Below are 18,754 nucleotides of genomic sequence, written 5' to 3'. Positions count from 1 at the left end.
GAAACTAATAAACCAAAAAATCAAAATTGCGAAAAGGCTTTATTTAAAGCTTTTATTTAAAGTCTTCGGACAAAAATAAATAATAACTAAAACGTGGAACAGCTATGAGGTTAAAACTTAATTTTGATGATAAGGTGTCCTCAGACCTTACTTTAGTTCTTTTCTTGTTTTAAAAGCTAAATAAAGTGGAAACGCTTAAAAATCATTTGAAATACATTTGACATATATCGTGATGAATTTTTGACACAACAAAGAACAAGAACTGACGGCCAATATTTGTTGGATTACGGCTACCTGGTTATCGAGTTGTTCGGTTATATTTTGTATCAAGTTTACGACATCCATACATAGACACCATTAGAATCATCTTTCATTATAGCACATGATTTTTCTATGGCGTTTAGACAATTTGTTTATTTGTTTAGACAACCGTTAACGTTCGTTTTGTTTTTTTATTCAAGGCTTGCTTGTGATCATTTGGTTTTTTATTCGAGATTTTATTAGGGTTTATTTGGGGACAGTTCGCGATTCATGATTTCGTGATTTTTCGATAATTTGCAATTTTTTAGACCTTTTGTTTTTCAGGATTCTAATTGGCTTACTTTTCAAGACCTTTGAGATTTTTTTGGGTATTGTTTCGTAACATCGGAATCCTCCGTGATTATTTTTTGAGATTATTTGTAGTTTTTTTTACGGAACGCTTCGGTAATTCTTGGATTTTTTCAGGACTTGTGGGAATTTCACTGCGATTTACTGAGATTTTTTTGGAATCCGTTTTACTGAACTTTTCGGGACTTTTCAAATCCTTCCAGCATTATTTCGAGACTTTCCAGTATTCATAGTGTTTTATTTTTCGAGACCTTTGGGATTTCTGACTTCTAAATTTTCCGAGTTTGTTTTATTGGATTTTTTTTCGGGACTCTTCGCGTTTTATTGTTTTTGTTTTTTTAATTCTTCGGTATTTCTTTAGAATTTGTCGGTCCTTTTGTGGTGTTTCAGAATTTCGCGTTGTTTCTCGGAATTTTTAGGAGTTTCATTATATAAGACGCTTTGGACTTTTTCGCGTATTTCACAATATTTGGGATGAGACTGAATTTTTTGGACCCTAAAATTTTTGGACACTGATTTTACTGAAACTTTTCGGATGCCGATTTTTTTTGAGACTTTAAATGTTTTTAGGGACTTTGTATTTTTTTGAAGACTAAATTTTTTAGAGACAAAATTTTTTGATACTGAAATGACTTGTACACTTCTAATTTTCTAAAGGCTTTGGTATTTTCAGAGAGTTTTCACTATTTTCTAGAACTAAAAGACCCCAAAAAACGACCAGAGTAGTCGCGCCCTTCCGTCCATATTAAAAAAGCTTTTGTTTTGCAATTAATTACAATAGATTGGCGCTTACACAATATGTTAGTGTTTGGCCGAGCTTCTGCCAAGGGGAGGGACCTACAGCTTTACGCCGACTCCGAACGCGATTGAATTTTCATGAGAAGCTATGTATTTTTCATGGCAGATAATACTCGGAGGTTTGCCATTCATTGCCTGCCGATCGGCGACCGCTGTTAGAAAAACCTGTCTATGTTTTTTTTTATGTTGTCGTAAACTGGGCTCGAACCCAGGTCCCGCGGAAAGGTCGTGCGCACTGCTAACCACTACTGAATTTGAAATTATTTTAAATACAAACATTTGAAATTTAAACATAAACTAAGCGAAGAAGTAACATTCATTCGAGTTTTACAGTTTTAGAAAACAACGCTTGACCTTTACAAATGTCATTGGCGGCGCGAGCATTCAACGGTTAAGAATTAATGATAAAATATATTGAAACTACATTTTTGTAGTACTGGTAAATTAAAAAATATAGCTTTACCAGCGCAGAGGTTTTGGACCCGTAAACTTTTAAACTTTTTAATTACTAAAATGTACCTATGTATAATATTGGCGTCGCATAGTGCGTAATTTTTTGCGATTTAGGGGTAGGAAAATCGATAATGGAAGTTGGTAAAAAAAAGTTCAGATACGATATACCTATGTCCATATCATATGGATGTCTGATATAAGAGAAAATCGGTCCCCGATTGTTTGAAGATCACCTGGAAGAATGCTGAGCTTGTACAAACATGCACGTTTTGACGAACGATAATCACCATTTTTCTGACCTTTATCAATCAGTGGTTCGTATCCGTCTCATTTCCAAACGAGATTGCAGTCTTGGGTATTTTACGCATTGTAATTAATTAAAACACATGATTTAAAATTTTTAAACTTCATCCTTACATGTCAACTGCGCTCTTTTAGATTTAAATCATATGTGGGATTTATGTTTTTATATAAGCATAAACATACATTGTGTATCAGCGTGTATCAATCAGAGTCTTTAATCTATCATCTGTATATCTAGGGCAACAGTAAGAATTTGCACAAAATTGCACAATTAAAAAAAGTAGATTTAAAGTCAAATTATGGTGTGTATTTTGTGTATTTTNGATGCGGGTGTAAGGATAAAAAAAACCGCAGATTGCTGATGCCGTGCCGGCAAGAAAAACAACAGTGCCAAACTTTCTGCAACAGGCGTAAAGAAATGTGAAGTCCGTCTTAAGAAAGAAGTGGTGTAATTCGGAGGAATGCTATTAAAGGACAACCAACCAAAAAAATTAAATTTTCGAAACATTTATTCAACACAAACAACATGGTCACACTGAAATGGTATGCGATGAAATGTCGACGTACAAACATTTCTCAGCGATAAGATTTTGAATGCGAGAAAACTGACCATTCATATGCGAGTGTATAGATGTGGGTTAAGGTGGACAAAATAATAATATCTATTATTTTTTTTTTAAAACACTATATTTAATGAAAAAGTTGGAAACGACCGAAAAAAGGTATAAAAGATATAAAAAATCAAATATATTTCGACTTAAGCGCTATCTACCGTAAATATGTATATCTCTTTTTATGTATCTAATACATATATGTCAAAAATTTTAACGAAGTCCGTCCATAAAAACGGAATTTCAAAATATTCGTCCCCGGCGCCACCTAACGTGTAATTTTTTTGGAAAAATATTCCTGCATATCCAACCAATATACATTGAAACAAGAAATTTTTAAGCAGAAAACCAAACCGACTTCAGTTCTCATATAAAATATTAAGATTATCGTTAATTTCTTCACGATCCAATTTTCGGATCTAAAAAAAAATTAGTATGGAACCACCTTTGAGGTACCACCTTTCCAATTATCGAAATCGGTTAATGTGGTCCAAAGTTATGCGGTAACATACAAAAAAAAATATATATATATATATATCCTCCCAAGAACTGATAACCTCCTCATTTTTTGAAGTTGGTTAAAAATAAACTAGACCGTACATTCTTTAAACCCAAATTATACAGTCTATTAGAAATACATAACGCAAAACAAAATTTTTCTGGAGTCAAAATTCTGGGCGTTAAGATTTTCCTTACCCTAAATCATCCAAATTACGCACCGTCGGTCCTAGGTAAAATGAGTTCAAAACAAAAAACTGACAAAAATTTTAGATCTTCACTAAATTTACGACTATGGTCGCGAGCCAATACTTTTTGCGAGTTCTTACTAGAAAGTTAAGTTTAATATTTTTAGCATTTAAATAGCGTACAGGAATGATATGTATATTTAACTATTTTTTTGTTCTCTATTATTTTCTGCTAACAGGAAGTTGAGGCGGAATTCGATAAACATGTGAACATTAAGGACATCAGTTGCCATTTGTTCGATGTCGATGATGATGCCATCGAATCCATTTACAATTACTGGAAGTTGAAACGCAAATCTCGTCATAACCGCGCTTTGATTCCACCCAAGTCGGAGGACGTCGAGATGATAGCACGAAAGCAAGAACAACAAGATCTGGAGAACCACAAATTGGTGGTGCACTTACGCCAAGACTTGGAGCGTGTAAGAAATCTTTGCTATATGGTTAGTAGACGCGAAAAGCTTTCCAGATCACTTTTTAAGCTGCGCGAACAGGTATTTTATAAGCAAATTTCAGTGCTTAGCGATGAAAATTTGCGGGAGGGTAGTGGTAGTGGTAGTGGTGTTTCCAATGTGCCCCGTACGGCGCTAGATGTTAACGTTGATGATAGCTTCAAAAATGCTGTTATTTATGCTAATGATGGCCCAACGCTGTACGATAGGTTTTATTCATCGAATAGCAATGAAAGTATTCCAGCACAATATCAAAATATTAACTTTATTTTAGAGAAGCTTTTAGGTAGCGTGAAGGGGAGTAGGGGAGCAGGGAGGGGTGCTGGTGCGCGCACATCCACATCACCGACAAAACGAAAAACTACACAATCTTCTGCCTCAGCTGCAGCGACAAGCAATGCAACCGCGAGTGCAAACTCAACCACTGCACCTGCATCGAGTGCGGGTTCGGGTGCGGCAAGTAGTAGTAGTAATAGTAATAAGCTCTCGCCAAATAAGAAAGTAAACAATGGTGCAATAGCAATTACGCAAACGACTAGTTCGGTAGCGCCGACTTCGGTAACAGTAGCGAGCAATGAAAAGCAGGTAAATTCTAGTCGTCGCAGTTCAATCGGCGCCGCTGGCAGTTCGGCAGCTGCAAGTGTATCCGGATTGACTACAGCTGTGCCGGAGAAAAATCGTGCTTCTGTTTCCAAAGCAAGTACATCCGGTAATTCGGCGACGAATATCAAATCGTCGGCAGTGGAATCGCGTTCTCGCAGTACCAAAAGTAGCAATGTTAGTGAGAGAAAAAGCACAACTAAAGCATCAGCAAAATACTCCGATGCCAGTTGCCAGTCGTCTAATAACAATTCGTCAGGGAGTTCGTCCTCCGGTGATGATGACTCGTCATCGGAGGAAGAAGGAACGTCAACCGATTCGGGCAGTACTGGCTCCGATGATGAATCAGACTCTGGCTCAAGCTCATCTGCATCAACATCCAGTGCAGGAAGCGGCGCACAATCCGTCAGAGCAAAGGCAGCAGCCGCTTCACGTAAAGTCTCACCAGCCAAATCAGTCACCGCATCAACTGGGACTGCGACAGTTGCGCATCAGAATCAAAAGAAGCAAACTTATGCGCGATCTGTGGAACTGCGACAGAAACAGAGAAGAAAAAGTGGCAGCAACAGCACCGCTGTCACCGGAGCGGGACGAGGAGATGCTACCGCAACAACTGTGTTGTCCAGCTCCAGTGATGACGAACAGGATATCCGATCAGTACCTGCCAAACACCAGCAACAGCAACAGCAATCTAAGTCAACAAAACAAAACAATATTAGTCCGAAGAAATCTACTACCCTCAGCACAACAACTACAGCAGCAGAAGCAGCAATGCCAGCACCAGGGGCACAAACAGCAGCAACAACAGGAGCAACAACAACAACAGGAAATCGTGGACGAGACTTCCTTTCACAGATGGCCAAACAATTGCAACAGGAGAAGGGCTCTGAGAGTACATCGAGCGATGAAAGTGAGGAGCTGTTGCCACTAAAGGGTGCTGATAGAAACTCCAATCTAGCAAGTGGTGCAGCAACTGTGTCAACAGCAGCCCAATCATCGACTTTGACAGGACGTACAACAAAGGCGGTGCAGCAAATATACTCAGATTCTGAAAGTCTTTCCGGCGGCGAAGCCGATAAAGATGAACGAGCTGTAGAAAGTAATGTAAGCGACTCACAAAATCAACAAACAATACGCACGAAGGCGGCACTTAAAGAATTTACTCTGCAACAACAACAACAGTCTTCAACAGGCTTGAGCAGCCGCGGTAAGAAGGAGCCACCGTCTAAGTCTGCAAGCGCACATCGCACACTAGAGCGGAAATCGGAACAAAAAGTGGTGTCAAGCGGACACAGTAAGGCAGCAGCCGAGGTACCGAGTAGAGGAAAGAAGGCAAGTGCGGCGGCTATTGAGCGACAGAATAAGCTAACGGCAGATTTGTTGGTCGTGCCTCAGCGGCAGGCAGCCAAGAAGGCATCCGAAAATATGCGTTCGACTGGCATTTACACTACTGCCGCCGGAGCAGTGCCCGGTATGGCCAATACATTATCTTCGGAAATAACAGAAAAGCCCAAAGATCAGCGCTCAGATAAAGAATTGGAGAGGTCAAGGGGAAAGGAGACTGGCATGAAGACTGAAGATAAGTCGGAAAAACTGCGTACAAAAGAAAAATCACTTACTAGTGCTGGGCTAAAGCCTCCTGAATCCGAAGTAAAAGAAAAGGAGAAAGATAAAGAAAAAGAAAAGGAGAAAGAGAAGGAAAGAAATAAAGAAAAGGAGAAAGATAAAGAGAGGGAGCGCGGAACTGGAACTGGAAAACGTGGCCGTCCTCCTAAGGCGCGTGACCCTGAAACCATTTCTAGATCCATATCAGGGCAAAAAGACGGCGAGCAAATTTCCAAAAACGATTTCAGCTCGCCAAACCGCGCACGAAAGGATGACAAGAATGTCTGCCGTACTGTGGAACAGCTTAGTGCAAAGTCCCTAACCACAAGCTCGGACAGAAGCACGCGCCTTTCTACGGATCATACGACGGTTGATACCGTCAAGTCCAGTTTGTCAACACCGCCCAAACAAAATGACATAAGAGCGAATAACATTCTAGTGGCATACGTGCCTCAGAGGCAGGCCGCTAAAAAAGCAGCTGAACAACTTAAGAGCAGTGGCAAACCTCCTGCTGCAAGTGAGGCAATGACCGATGATAAGGAACGTTCGGAACGCAGTGAAAAGGAAAGCAAGTTAAGGACACCAGATGGTCGTAGTACGCGCTTGCCACCCATGCGACGTATGTCAATGCGGGAGAGTACTAANAGAGGCAGGCCGCTAAAAAAGCAGCTGAACAACTTAAGAGCAGTGGCAAAGCTCCTGCTGCAAGTGAGGCAATGACCGATGATAAGGAACGTTCGGAACGCAGTGAAAAGGAAACCAAGTTAAGGACACCCGACGGTCGTAGTACGCGCTTGCCACCCATGCGACGTATGTCAATGCGGGAGAGTACTACTAGCACTGCAAAAGAAACTATAACACCTGTGTCCAAGACACCCACAAGCAGCAGACGTCGCTCTAAAGACACATCTGTCGAAACAATACAGCAACAGCAAACGCCGACAAAGAAAACAATAGTGGCAGCAGAGTTGTCTGATTCATCTAGTTCTGGCTCAGACGGCAGCACCAGCTCATCATCTTCAGGCGGTAGTAGTGACAGCGGCAGTAGTAGTGATTCCAGTGATGCCGAGAGCGAGGTTGCTGAGGAGGAAGAGCGTCTTACACGTGCTACAGCGGCCAATAAACGCTCCCCGCGTAAGTCGATTGATAAGCCACCGGTTGTTACGCGACAGAACTCCTCCCTAATTAACACCGCTCAAGGTGCAACCTCCGCAACCAAGTCGCCTAAGAGCACTCCTCAAAAGCCATTGCGACGTAATATCAGTAACACTAGTAGCAGCAGTGGTAACTTAGTCACGCCTGATGAGCCCATATCAGATAACAAACAACAGAAATTGACCAAGCGTAAATTGTCCTTGGATGACAAGGTAAAGAAGTCAGCGACAGTCAAGCAAACTTTAGCTGATGCAGCTATTGTTGTAGACGATGATGAGGAAGTACCAGCTCCAACACAAACACAAACACAGCCTAATTCGATGCGTACCCGGGCAATGCGTCGCTCGAAGTCAGGGCCATCCTCACCGCCGCATTTAGCACAATCAACTGCAGACACAGATAAGAAATTGGAGCAAAAGATCCAAACGAAATCTCCGAAGCCCGCACCCCTTGCGCAGTCTGTGTCTTCAACTTCGGATCGCATGTCTGAGAGCGATAGTGAAAAGAATAAAACTGTATTAACCTTAACCGAAGAAATAACACAGCGTAAGGTTTCCAACAGTAACTCTAATAGCTCAAACTCCACGATCCAGCAGGGAAATACTAAAAATCAAAACAAAAATCAAGGCTCCTTGGACAAACTCTTGAATAAATTGGAACAAGAGGCGAGCAGAAGTTCGCTGATCAATGTGGTCGATCCTGCTGCAACTACTCTACCGGTGTCACTATTACCAACTAACATTATTGGTGAGAAAGTGGGTGTCAAAGAAAGATCGCCTACTCCCATTTTGTCAGCCGTCGAAGTTGTGGCCGTCAGACCACCTGAGCATCCAAAAATTATTATTGACACGAAAAACGAAAGCGGTGAAGTACCAATGGATATTGATGAAGAGCTAACAACGGCTCCTACCCATACCACTTTGCCGTCAAGTAAGATTTGTGACTTGGAGGATATAGATGAACGACCACCGGCAGCGCCCATGCCAGCTTCGCCTCCATCACCAGTATCTTCGGTGTCGGACGATGAACTTTCTAATGAGTCAGATGAACAAAGCCCCGCCCAAGGTGGACGCAGAAGGCGACGACTACATCGAAGGCATCGCCGAACGCGACCTGGAAGTCCACCACTGTCACCCGAAGAGGAACACACACATCACACGCAGCACCTACTCAACGAGATGGAGTTGCTGCGAGAACTTGAAGAGGAACGCAAAATTGCAGCGAACGCTAGCAAATACTCAGCGTCTTCTTCATCACCTGCTGTGGCAGTTATAGCACCTGAACCGCCGGAGATTATCGAATTGGATTCAAATTCAAACTCAACAGGTAGCGACCGACTCAAGCAACAGCAGCAGCAACAACAAGCTTCACTACAACCCACAACTCAGCAAACGCAACCACAGTCACAGGAGCAGCAACACCAAATTGACTTAGCTACACAAATTGCACACACTTCATCGGTACCACAAACGCCTGCCTCACCATCGTCTTCGCCGGCGCTTGTGGTAGACATATCTGGTGGAACGCCGCTACAAAAAGCAAATCACGAAAGTGGTTGCATTAGCGTACCCCCAACTCCGCTTAATATTTCATTGCACGAATCTCAAAACAATATGGACGAAAATTCGCAGGGCGCTATGAACATAACTGATTTGAATAGCAGTAATAGCCGACATCAACCCATTGTGGACACAATACTCGACATGGAGGATAATGTAAACCAAAAGCAACGGCAGCAACAACAGAATGCCTTCGCTAATGCTTTGCTCAGTGCTGCATCTTCATTCTCGGCGACTGTGAATGCTGATTCGGTACTGGATGAGCCGGCGGATGGTCTGAGTCTTTTGAGTGCGACAACCAAAGAACTAACCGAGGAAGATAGTTTCCTGGCAACGCGTACTTTGGTTGAAAAACTGCGCAAGAAACGCATACGCGCCGATGAGCCAAAAGAACCTGATTTGCTAAAGCCTCCTCCAACGCCAGCCATACCATCAGTATTTCCATTCCATAATGCAGCTGATCCAGAAGATATTATTCACGTGCAGAAAGAAAATGCCGCAGCAGCAGCAGCGGCGGCGGCCGCAGCTGAAGCCAGCAATTGCCTCTTTGTTAGTCAAGGTAGTAAAGGTAGCGGCGGAACGTTGCTACCTCATGAACAGCAAACTATTGGCGAAATAAAAGATGGCGGCACTCTAGGTGTTCCGGCTGTGACGGTAACGCCAACATCTAATGCATTCAGCCGAACGTCGCATACGGCAGTTACAACGCCTAATAGCACGCCCAACTCTAATACTACTATGGGTGCAATAAATGCTTCCTCAAACAGCAATATGGTAAATAGTAGCAACAGCAATAACAACCNATCTAATGCATTCAGCCGAACGTCGCATACGGCAGTTACAACGCCTAATACCACGCCCAACTCTAATACTACTATGGGTGCAATAAATGCTTCCTCAAACAGCAATATGGTAAATAGTAGCAACAGCAATAACAACATCGGTGCGTTGACATACACTGAGCCAGTGCTAGGCTTCATGGAGAAAAATGTAGCGGCTGACATCTGCAACGTGCCGATATCGCCACTGCAACAGCAGCAGCAACAACAAGGAGGGAACTACGTACAGGCACAAACAAGTCAAACACAGCCACAGCCACAGCCTCCGGATGTTGCTGAAATTACATCGTTCCTAGAAAAGGAACTATCCAAAAAGTCAAATAGCAAAGGCAGTGGTGTTAGCAGTTTCAATAAGTTGCCGAACACTGGAGGAGGAAGTGTTAATGCGGTGCCTGGAACGCCTGATTTTGTAGACTTAGCGGCCAAAGATAATATTGACTTTACTAGGGCATCTAGGCGCGTTGGGGGCAACAATAACAAATTAGCGGTCGATTGCGACTATGATGAGAACACCCGAATGCAGTCGCCATACGGGCTACCCGCCACCCGCCTTTGGAATGAGAATGAAATGATTGCAGCAAGACGCTCCTCGTCGCCAAGCTCAGTGTCGGAATCGAATGATCAGGCAAGTGCAATGGAAATGCAACAACAGCAGCAACAGCAGCACCTACAACAAGTGGGACATTCCATGCAACAACAGCAGCAACAACAACCGCAAACGTCTCTTCTCCAGTCAAAGGATTTGGTCAACAATGCAATTGGTGCACAAGCAACGGGAATGCAACAACAAACAGCCGCACAAAATTGCAACAAAGGTTACTTTAATAGGGTCGACTCATACGACATGCCGTTTACACATAGTCAACAGCCGCAGCAGACGCAGCAGCAATCGCCGCTGGTTAACGGCATTGATTCACTTATAAGCTATAATCAGGGCTATAATCAACAGCAGACAACGCCCACACATACCACTCCACAACAACAACAGCAGCAGCAGCAGCAACAACAAACAACGCCAAATCAAGGTAATAACCAATATAACGGCGGCTCTGTAAGCCTTTTCCACAATACTCCAGCCACCATGCCGGTCATGAACCAAATGCCTTTTGTCCCCAATTCTGGCGTGGGCACGATGTATCCCACATCAACTAGTTTGAGCGCTAATGTACCCATGTCTACAGCTTCTGTACAACAACAACAGCAGCCGTCAAGTGATGTGGGACTGTATGGCGTGCGCACCAGCGATCCTAATTCGGTGGGTGCCAACACCGCTATCGCCGGCACAACGCCGCAAACACAATATGGAGGTGCTGCTTTTACATCTTCCACACACAATCTGGCTTTGACGGCGTCCATTGTTGGCACACCAGGCGGTACATCATTGCTAGACCATCAATCGCCGCATCAACATCAGCATGCCATGCACGCGCAACAGTCGGCTGTGCCGCAGCAACAGCAGCAGCAGCAAACGCAAGCTGCGCAATACGGCATGAGTGTGCCATCCGATAATGGTGCAGCGGCGGCTGGCTTGTACAGCCAAATGATAATGCCCGTGCCGGCCTCGAGTCAGCAGCAGCCACAGCTCCAGGGACAAACGTCCCAAAATACATCACCCACAAAAGAATCGCCTTCGAAGCGTTCATCGACGCGTTACAATCAGCAGCAACAACAAACTCCTCGCAACTCACACAAGTCGCCTCAGGTGCAGCACAAATCACCTGGCAAATCTCCGCGTCAAATGGAGCTGCTGAGTAAACAGCTACAATTACAGCAGCAACAACAACAGCCGCAACAACAGCAACAAGCACTTACCGAATTCACAAACATTCCGCAGAAACCTCCCCCACCACCACCTAAATATGATCCCATGACGCATACGTTGGCGGGCAAGCCGCGTCAACGTGCGCCACGCGGTACCGGCGCTGGTTCACGTGGCCGTGGTCGTGGTCGAGGTCGAGGACGTGGCAGCAGCGCTGCTAATGCTGTCATACCTTTGCCGCCGCAGATGCAGCATGACGGCAATGCTCACTACGTCAACAATTTGGTAGGCACGCCGTTCGAGTTCAACTACGATGAGGATCTTACCGCACCGGGCGTCGAAAATTTGCAATCGCTGCGCGATCGTCGACGCTCCTTTGATGCCCGTTGCAATCAGCAAGCGACCATGTCGCATCCTCATCAACAGGCGTCATCCGACACACAAAAATATACCAGCCCATCTGCATATGGCAGTTGCAAGGTGCGCGGTGCTGGCGCCGGCGTAACGAACTCTGCTACAGCGAGCGGCTTGGTGAACTGCAATAATAGCGCCAGCGGCGGTCGCAATACATCACATTTAGCAGAGGCGCTTAAATCGAACACCAACACCAGTTGCGACCACTCCAATACTCAGCAATCTCTATTACATTCCATTGTGCAGCCGGTGTTGCCGGGTCCGGTGGATATGCGAACGTACAATGTGTACGAGGCATCGGCATCGCAAGAGACCTACAATAACAATTTGCTCAGCGATTTCGATTCCGGCGCAGCTGAGCAAACACTACCTGAATTCGATGAAGAGGATGAAAAGGAGTTCCAGTCCGCTCTACGTGCAACTGGATCAACGATTTCCACAAAGCAATTAACGCCGAGTGGCAATACGTCGGCTCCGCCAAGTAGTGCAAATGTGTCAGCGACAAGCTTAATAGGAAATTCGAGCGCCACGGCAACGCTGAGCGAAGTAACAGCTAGTGGTCTATCGAATGCCTGCTCAACGTCCGTTATATCTGACCTGGTAATGCCGGCTGACTTGCAGACCTCCATGGAGACTACATCTGAGGAGGTATCAATCGACTCGGATACAACACTTGCAACTAAAGCTTCACTTTCCGACTCTCGCAATCAGCTCAAGTTGAAGATCAAGGGACCACTTGCTTGCCGAGACAACAGCTACAACTACATCGCATCAAGCACATCGATGAGCGTAAACACTACCAACGTAACGCAGGCGGCTGTCGGAATTGTGCAAACGGCTGTGTCAATGCATGGCCAGATTTCCGCAAATGTAGTTGGCGGCNGCTTGCCGAGACAACAGCTACAACTACATCGCATCAAGCACATCGATGAGTGTAAACACTACCAACGTAACGCAGGCGGCTGTCGGAATTGTGCAAACGGCTGTGTCAATGCATGGTCAGATTTCCGCAAATGTAGTTGGCGGGGCATCAGTTGGTGGCGGTGGCAATAGCAGTAGTGGCGGCATGAATTCCCGACGCATGCGCAAAAAAGAGTTGCTCAGCCTCTATGTTGTACAAAAGGACACGCATATGGATGATTCCTCTGGAGGACTACCACCTACCGAGGTGGGATTGACAAATACTGTGGAGAGTTTACGAAAAGGCGATGCGCTGGGCGGCACACTAGAGGAATACGGCAGCGAGTTGGGCCTGGGAGGAAGCTCGAAACGTTCAAAGAAAAATTCCAGCCGTGAACTACGCTCAATGGACGCCTCTAGTGATCTCACCGATATTGGCACAGGCTTGGGTAATGACGGGCGTCGACGTAGCGCTTGTTCGTCCGGCAGCACGGATGAGCGTGGTGCAAAAACGGGTGCAGCATCGAGTGCAGGCAAGCGACGTGGACGTAGCAAAACTGTTNGGACGCCTCTAGTGATCTCACCGATATTGGCACAGGCTTGGGTAATGACGGGCGTCGACGTAGCGCTTGTTCTTCGGGCAGCACGGATGAGCGTGGTGCAAAAACGGGTGCAGCATCGAGTGCAGGCAAGCGACGTGGACGTAGCAAAACTGTCGAGGGCTCTGAGGATGAGCCTACCCCGAAATTGAAGATCAAAATACGAGGACTGGCTGATGGCAGCGTCAGTGCAACAACGATAAGTGGAAATTCCACATTCGATAATAGCTATCAGTACGATATGTCACGCCGCATGGTAGCCTGCCCGCCTAAAAAGCGATTGACTTCAAATTACACGCCACACACGTTCGAGGACTACCGCCGCGAATCGATGAACTATCGCAAAATAATTATGCAAGATTTCGGAGAGGATGATGAAGAACGCACACGACGCGGTGCTGGTGGTAGCGTGCTAGATACTTCGGTAGTGCCACCAACAAAGAAACCAAAGTCTTCCAAACCGAAGAAAGACAAGAAGGAAAAACGACGCAATAAGGAGAAGCTAATGTCTCCGGCAACAGCAACTGTTGTTGAAAATATGGCGAGTGCGTCACCTGGCGAAGCGCCTAAGCTTATTATACGCTTCGGCAAGAGAAAATCTGATGTACCGGAGGTGACAGAGCGACCCGCCTCCGAGGAAACAACAGCAACACCACCAATAACCACCGCACCCATACGTTTGAAGTTGGCGCGAGCATCTGATGGTGACGGTTATGTTATTGGTAACAAAAAGAAAAAGGAGAAGCGTACGCCGACATCCACTTCTACACCAACAACAACACCCGCTTCAACGCCCAGTGGAAATACGAACATCACGCCCTTGGCTACAGCAACGTTTTCGTCAGCCCACACTACGCCTACGACAAAAGCTGTTAGTGAGCTAACCGGTGACGACTCTGCCAATTTCAATTGCGCACGAACAACACCGAGCGTTGTCGCCATGCTAAATAGTTTTGGCACCGCCACTAATGTTGGTGGTGACACGAGTAATCGCGATGAAACCGATCCGCTTGCGTCGACGCCGAAAGAGGCCAGCACACCATCGCCACGTCTGGTGATCGACACTTGCAAGGGAGTCGATGTACACGATTCTAATACTGCAAGCTCACTGGTCGAGCCTTTGTCGGTGAGTACAGGCATCGGCGGCGAAGCTGGCAATTTGGGTAGTGCCTTTGCGCCAATAGCGCCACTAACGGTTAATTGTAATGAGCACAGCAGTGGCAACAGTAACAGCCACAGCCACAGCCATAGCCATAGTGCTAGCAGCAGTAGTAGTGGTGCCAGCGCCAGCGGTAGTAGCATAAGTGGTGGCAGCTTAAATAGTGCGCACAATACGGCAAACAACAGTAACAGCAACAACAACAACAATAGTAGCAGTAATAGTCACAATAATAATACTAATAATAACAACAATAACAGCAACAGTGGTTTACTTCCATTAAACAAAGACTGTGAAGTCAGATGATAATCACGAAATTGGTCTCCGCTTAGCCGTTCGCGGCTGCAGTGGGCGCCAAAATGATAAGTACATATGTAATTAGGTAGTATGTAGTATGTAGATGAACAGAGTGGGGGCGCATGTGCAAAGGATCGAGCGAGATTATTTGAAGACGATGGGCAGAAAAATCATTAGTAGTCTATGGAATCGTACAGATTTAGCGTTGGAGCATTGTACAGTTTTAAAATTATCGGTACATGTTTTAATATTTTTATCGCTCCAGTAGGACAGACGCGCAAGGCGTAAATTTTTTAAAATTTTCATATGTACATCAACGCATTGTTTTATTTTGTGGGATAAATTTGAGTTATGAATTTTATTTTTATTGTTTTAAATTTTTGTCTTTAACCATATACCTGATTGGGACACCACACCGCCTAGCCGTTTGGTATTGAAAAAACAAAAAAACAAAAAACAAAAAATAGTAAATAAAATCCCTAAAGTTTCTTTGTTTTCGTAGAATACAAATGCTTTAAGAAAGATACTGATATTTGTCGTAAACGAGAGGAATTCTTATAATAATGTCCATCTTTAAGCGACAAAAAATGTAAACTATTAATATTAATACTAAGTATATTTTTAGGTTGAATTATTTTATTAGAAAATTATTTTTATATTTATTGAACAATTAATTGCAAAAATGAGCCTTGTGCATGCTTTATTTTGTAAAGAGGGAAAATTTACTTTGTATTGAAATGTTCCGTGGCGTGTTATTCCTCCAAAAGAAAAACATTGCACATTAAAACTTGTATATTATGTATATGTCCATATTTTGTTATAAATAATTTAGTTGAAAGTCCAGCACCAACTTACATACATACATACTTTTTACTCAGTAACAACTGAGTAGTATGCATTGTATATACATATATGTATGTATGCATTTATAAAACGATATAAAAAATGTTTTATCACATTTGAAAAATTCTAACAAAAAAAAAAAAAAATTGCCTTTCTCGTGTGTATGTACATATTCGTAAAAAAAATTTGTATCCTTAAATTTATTTGTGCATAGTAAACTTTGGGAAATAGGCTCGTAAGTCGCGTAAAAACTCTAGATTAGACTGAAAACAAAAAATTTTATTTGACTGAGGCGGTTAAATTTTTTTTCGGTACGTAACTATGTAGATTCCAATGCAGGTTTTTATTAGATTTTAGTTGTTTTTATTTCGTTGTGATAAACTAAAAGAATATACATATGTATATACACATGTTTATACCGCGCAATTTACACTAATGTTTTACTTGTAGAATAATTTCGTTGGGACAACCACATTTCACCATCGATTTTTTAGAACAAAAAAAAATTTTAAAACACCATATATGTATGTATATTTTGGGTCCAAATACGATCCCATAGTGTTTTTTTTTTTTACTAAATGACATTTAGATCCGCAGTTGTAATATATACCAACATACATACATACATATATATATACAACAGAAAAATATTTGTAAAATATTATAAATATGTATACTTAGAAAAAAATATTGTTAAATAAAAGTCGCCGTCGTATTAGTCTAGAACAAAGAAATCATACTTTAGAAATTAGTAAAAAATAAAAAATAAAATAAAAACCAAAAAAAAAAGTATAATTATTAAAGAAAGCAAAAGAAATTAGACGTAACAGTGAGTATGACGTTTGTATGATGTGTACACACCTCCCAATTTGTAGATATGTAAGGTATGAATTCAGAGTGGCAACATTAGTGTGTTTTTTGATTTCTATTTTCAATTGCTAAATTTGATTTGTTTAAGAGTTATAAGTGAAAATTATTAATAATTATTATACAGATATAAATAAAAAAACTTATAACCGGCAAGAGAAAAAGAAAGAATAAAAAACGAAAAACAAAAACGTACATACACATATACTACATACATACATTACATGAAAACTTAGCATAATTACATAAAGAAATAAGTAAAAAGTTAATGTTAATGCAGTTGAGAATTAAATTATAAAATGCCAAAAAAACCCGCAGTAAAAACTGAAAGAAAAGTTATGATATACATACATATATATATTAATACAAATTAAAGTATGCAAATGGCATCGCATAAATTAGTTTTAAACAAAAACAAAAAAAAAATAGCAACTTGATAATGACGTTGATGATGATGATGATGATGATAGTGATGGAGATGACGATGATGATTATTATGATTATTACAATTACTATATTAAATTTAATTAATTGATTAACTGAAACTAATTAATGTTTAAGTAAAACAAGCAATTAAAATATTAAGAATAAACATATTCCAAAATTAATAAACACTTTCAATTGAAGATACTTGCGTGCCATACTTAATACATTTGTGGGCTAAAGCGAAGGGGCATCGTGGAGCAATTTAAATGAAATATTTAACCAAAAAAAAAAATGATTTTTGGTAACAGATTTACTATTCATTCTACATATGTACACTGTACAGATTATTCAAGGGTTCTGAGGAGGTCCACTTTAGAGATGGTAGCGAGCTTAATTTTTCCGGCACGAGTGAAGAAAAAATATTAGAAAACGCGCTTGAACACGCACGTATGAAAAATCAATGAGACCGATTAGACACAGATGATCTGGTAAATAGACGTCTGGTACGCCTTTTGTTATGTATTTGGTCCGATAGCGAAAAAAAAGCTTACTAGTTGCATATCAGTTCAATACTTTCTTACCTGCAACTTACAACTTGCAGCATTTTCAAATCATTTGCTCGTTGGCGAAACTTTAAAACTGGCAAATTCACGACGCGAAATGGTTTTTTGTTTTTTACCTAGTCTTTTTTTGTCTAAAAAATTTACCGGGATTTTCGATTCTTTTTCGTGTTTTGTTGGAAATTCACTGCACACCGTCCGGAATACAAATTTTTCAGCCCGTACCGCGGGCTTGCCCATCTCTAGTCCAGATACACCATACACACATACACTAGGCGACACATGAAAGTCTCCATTTGGTTCTGGTTCTGGTTCTAATATAATATTCACAATTATTTCATGAACCTTATTTTGCATTATTTATTTATGAAAATATAGTTCATGCTATAATATAAACCATATAAATCAAAGTTTCACACTTTGTATAAAGTTCACAAAAATTCCAAAAAAATCAACCAAATTTTCAACTTTTTATTCAGTTGCAGTATGCAGTGGCAGTTTTGTAGACCATTCAATTTTAGTCTAATGAATTGCAAGTTTCAACCGGCAATTTCTTTTTGGAGACGGATTTTTTCCCTTTTTTCCACATAAGCATGAATTTCTTATGAAATCAAATGCAAGAGACCTTTAGCAACAAACTGTCGAAAAATCAACGCCAGTTTTTGTAAATTGCACTTGTTATAAAAAAAAAACGCAAAAGCAGTATCCGAAAAAATTCTCAAAAAAAATACTAAAATTTAATGGGCTACAAAACTGCATACTCGAAAATTTTCTGAATAAAAGTTGAAAATTTGAAATTTGGTTTGAATTTTTGTGAACTTTATATAAAGTGTGAATCTTTGATTTATAGAGGTTTATATTATAGAATGAATAAATAATGCAACAAATTTTTCATGAAAATATATAATTGTGAATATTATATTAGAACAAGGTGTACACTTTCATTTGTCGCCTAGTGTATACATATATAAAATGTATTTATCGCTACTTTTTGTTTTGATTGTCCTCATTAAAACTCTATATTCTTTTTATATGGTGACCGCCGTAGTTGAGTGTTAGCGCGATTTTTTTTTACTCTACTGCATGATGGAGTATAGAGTACGACAGCCTGGGGGCGCGATAATTCAATTATCGTAAATGCAGAAAAATTCATTCGGAACAAAAAAAGGGCATCCCTTACAAAACTGTCGCACGTGGTCG

At 41.8% G+C, this 18,754-nt stretch overlaps 1 protein-coding gene across 1 annotated transcript in view; it reads left to right on the top strand.

Moving 5' to 3' along the window:
• Window positions 1–16,467, top strand: part of rno (PHD finger protein rhinoceros) — a 22,113-nt gene extending 5,646 nt beyond the window's left edge. The window contains exons 7-11 of the mRNA XM_017624695.1: window positions 3,700–6,635; window positions 6,827–9,591; window positions 9,730–12,716; window positions 12,862–13,246; window positions 13,402–16,467. Of these exons, the coding sequence (XP_017480184.1) occupies window positions 3,700–6,635; window positions 6,827–9,591; window positions 9,730–12,716; window positions 12,862–13,246; window positions 13,402–14,867 (10,539 nt within the window). The 3' untranslated portion in view covers window positions 14,868–16,467. The remainder of the gene's footprint in view (window positions 1–3,699; window positions 6,636–6,826; window positions 9,592–9,729; window positions 12,717–12,861; window positions 13,247–13,401) is intronic.
• The last annotated feature ends 2,287 nt before the right edge of the window (window positions 16,468–18,754 follow it).

Source organism: Rhagoletis zephyria, unplaced genomic scaffold (genome assembly GCF_001687245.7).
Source record: "Rhagoletis zephyria isolate East Lansing unplaced genomic scaffold, Rhagoletis_zephyria_1.1 Rzeph_scaffold_03741, whole genome shotgun sequence".
In the NCBI taxonomy this organism is placed as follows: domain Eukaryota; kingdom Metazoa; phylum Arthropoda; class Insecta; order Diptera; family Tephritidae; genus Rhagoletis; species Rhagoletis zephyria.
Note: the sequence above shows the minus strand (reverse complement) of the source record. Positions and strands in the feature narration are given on the sequence as shown.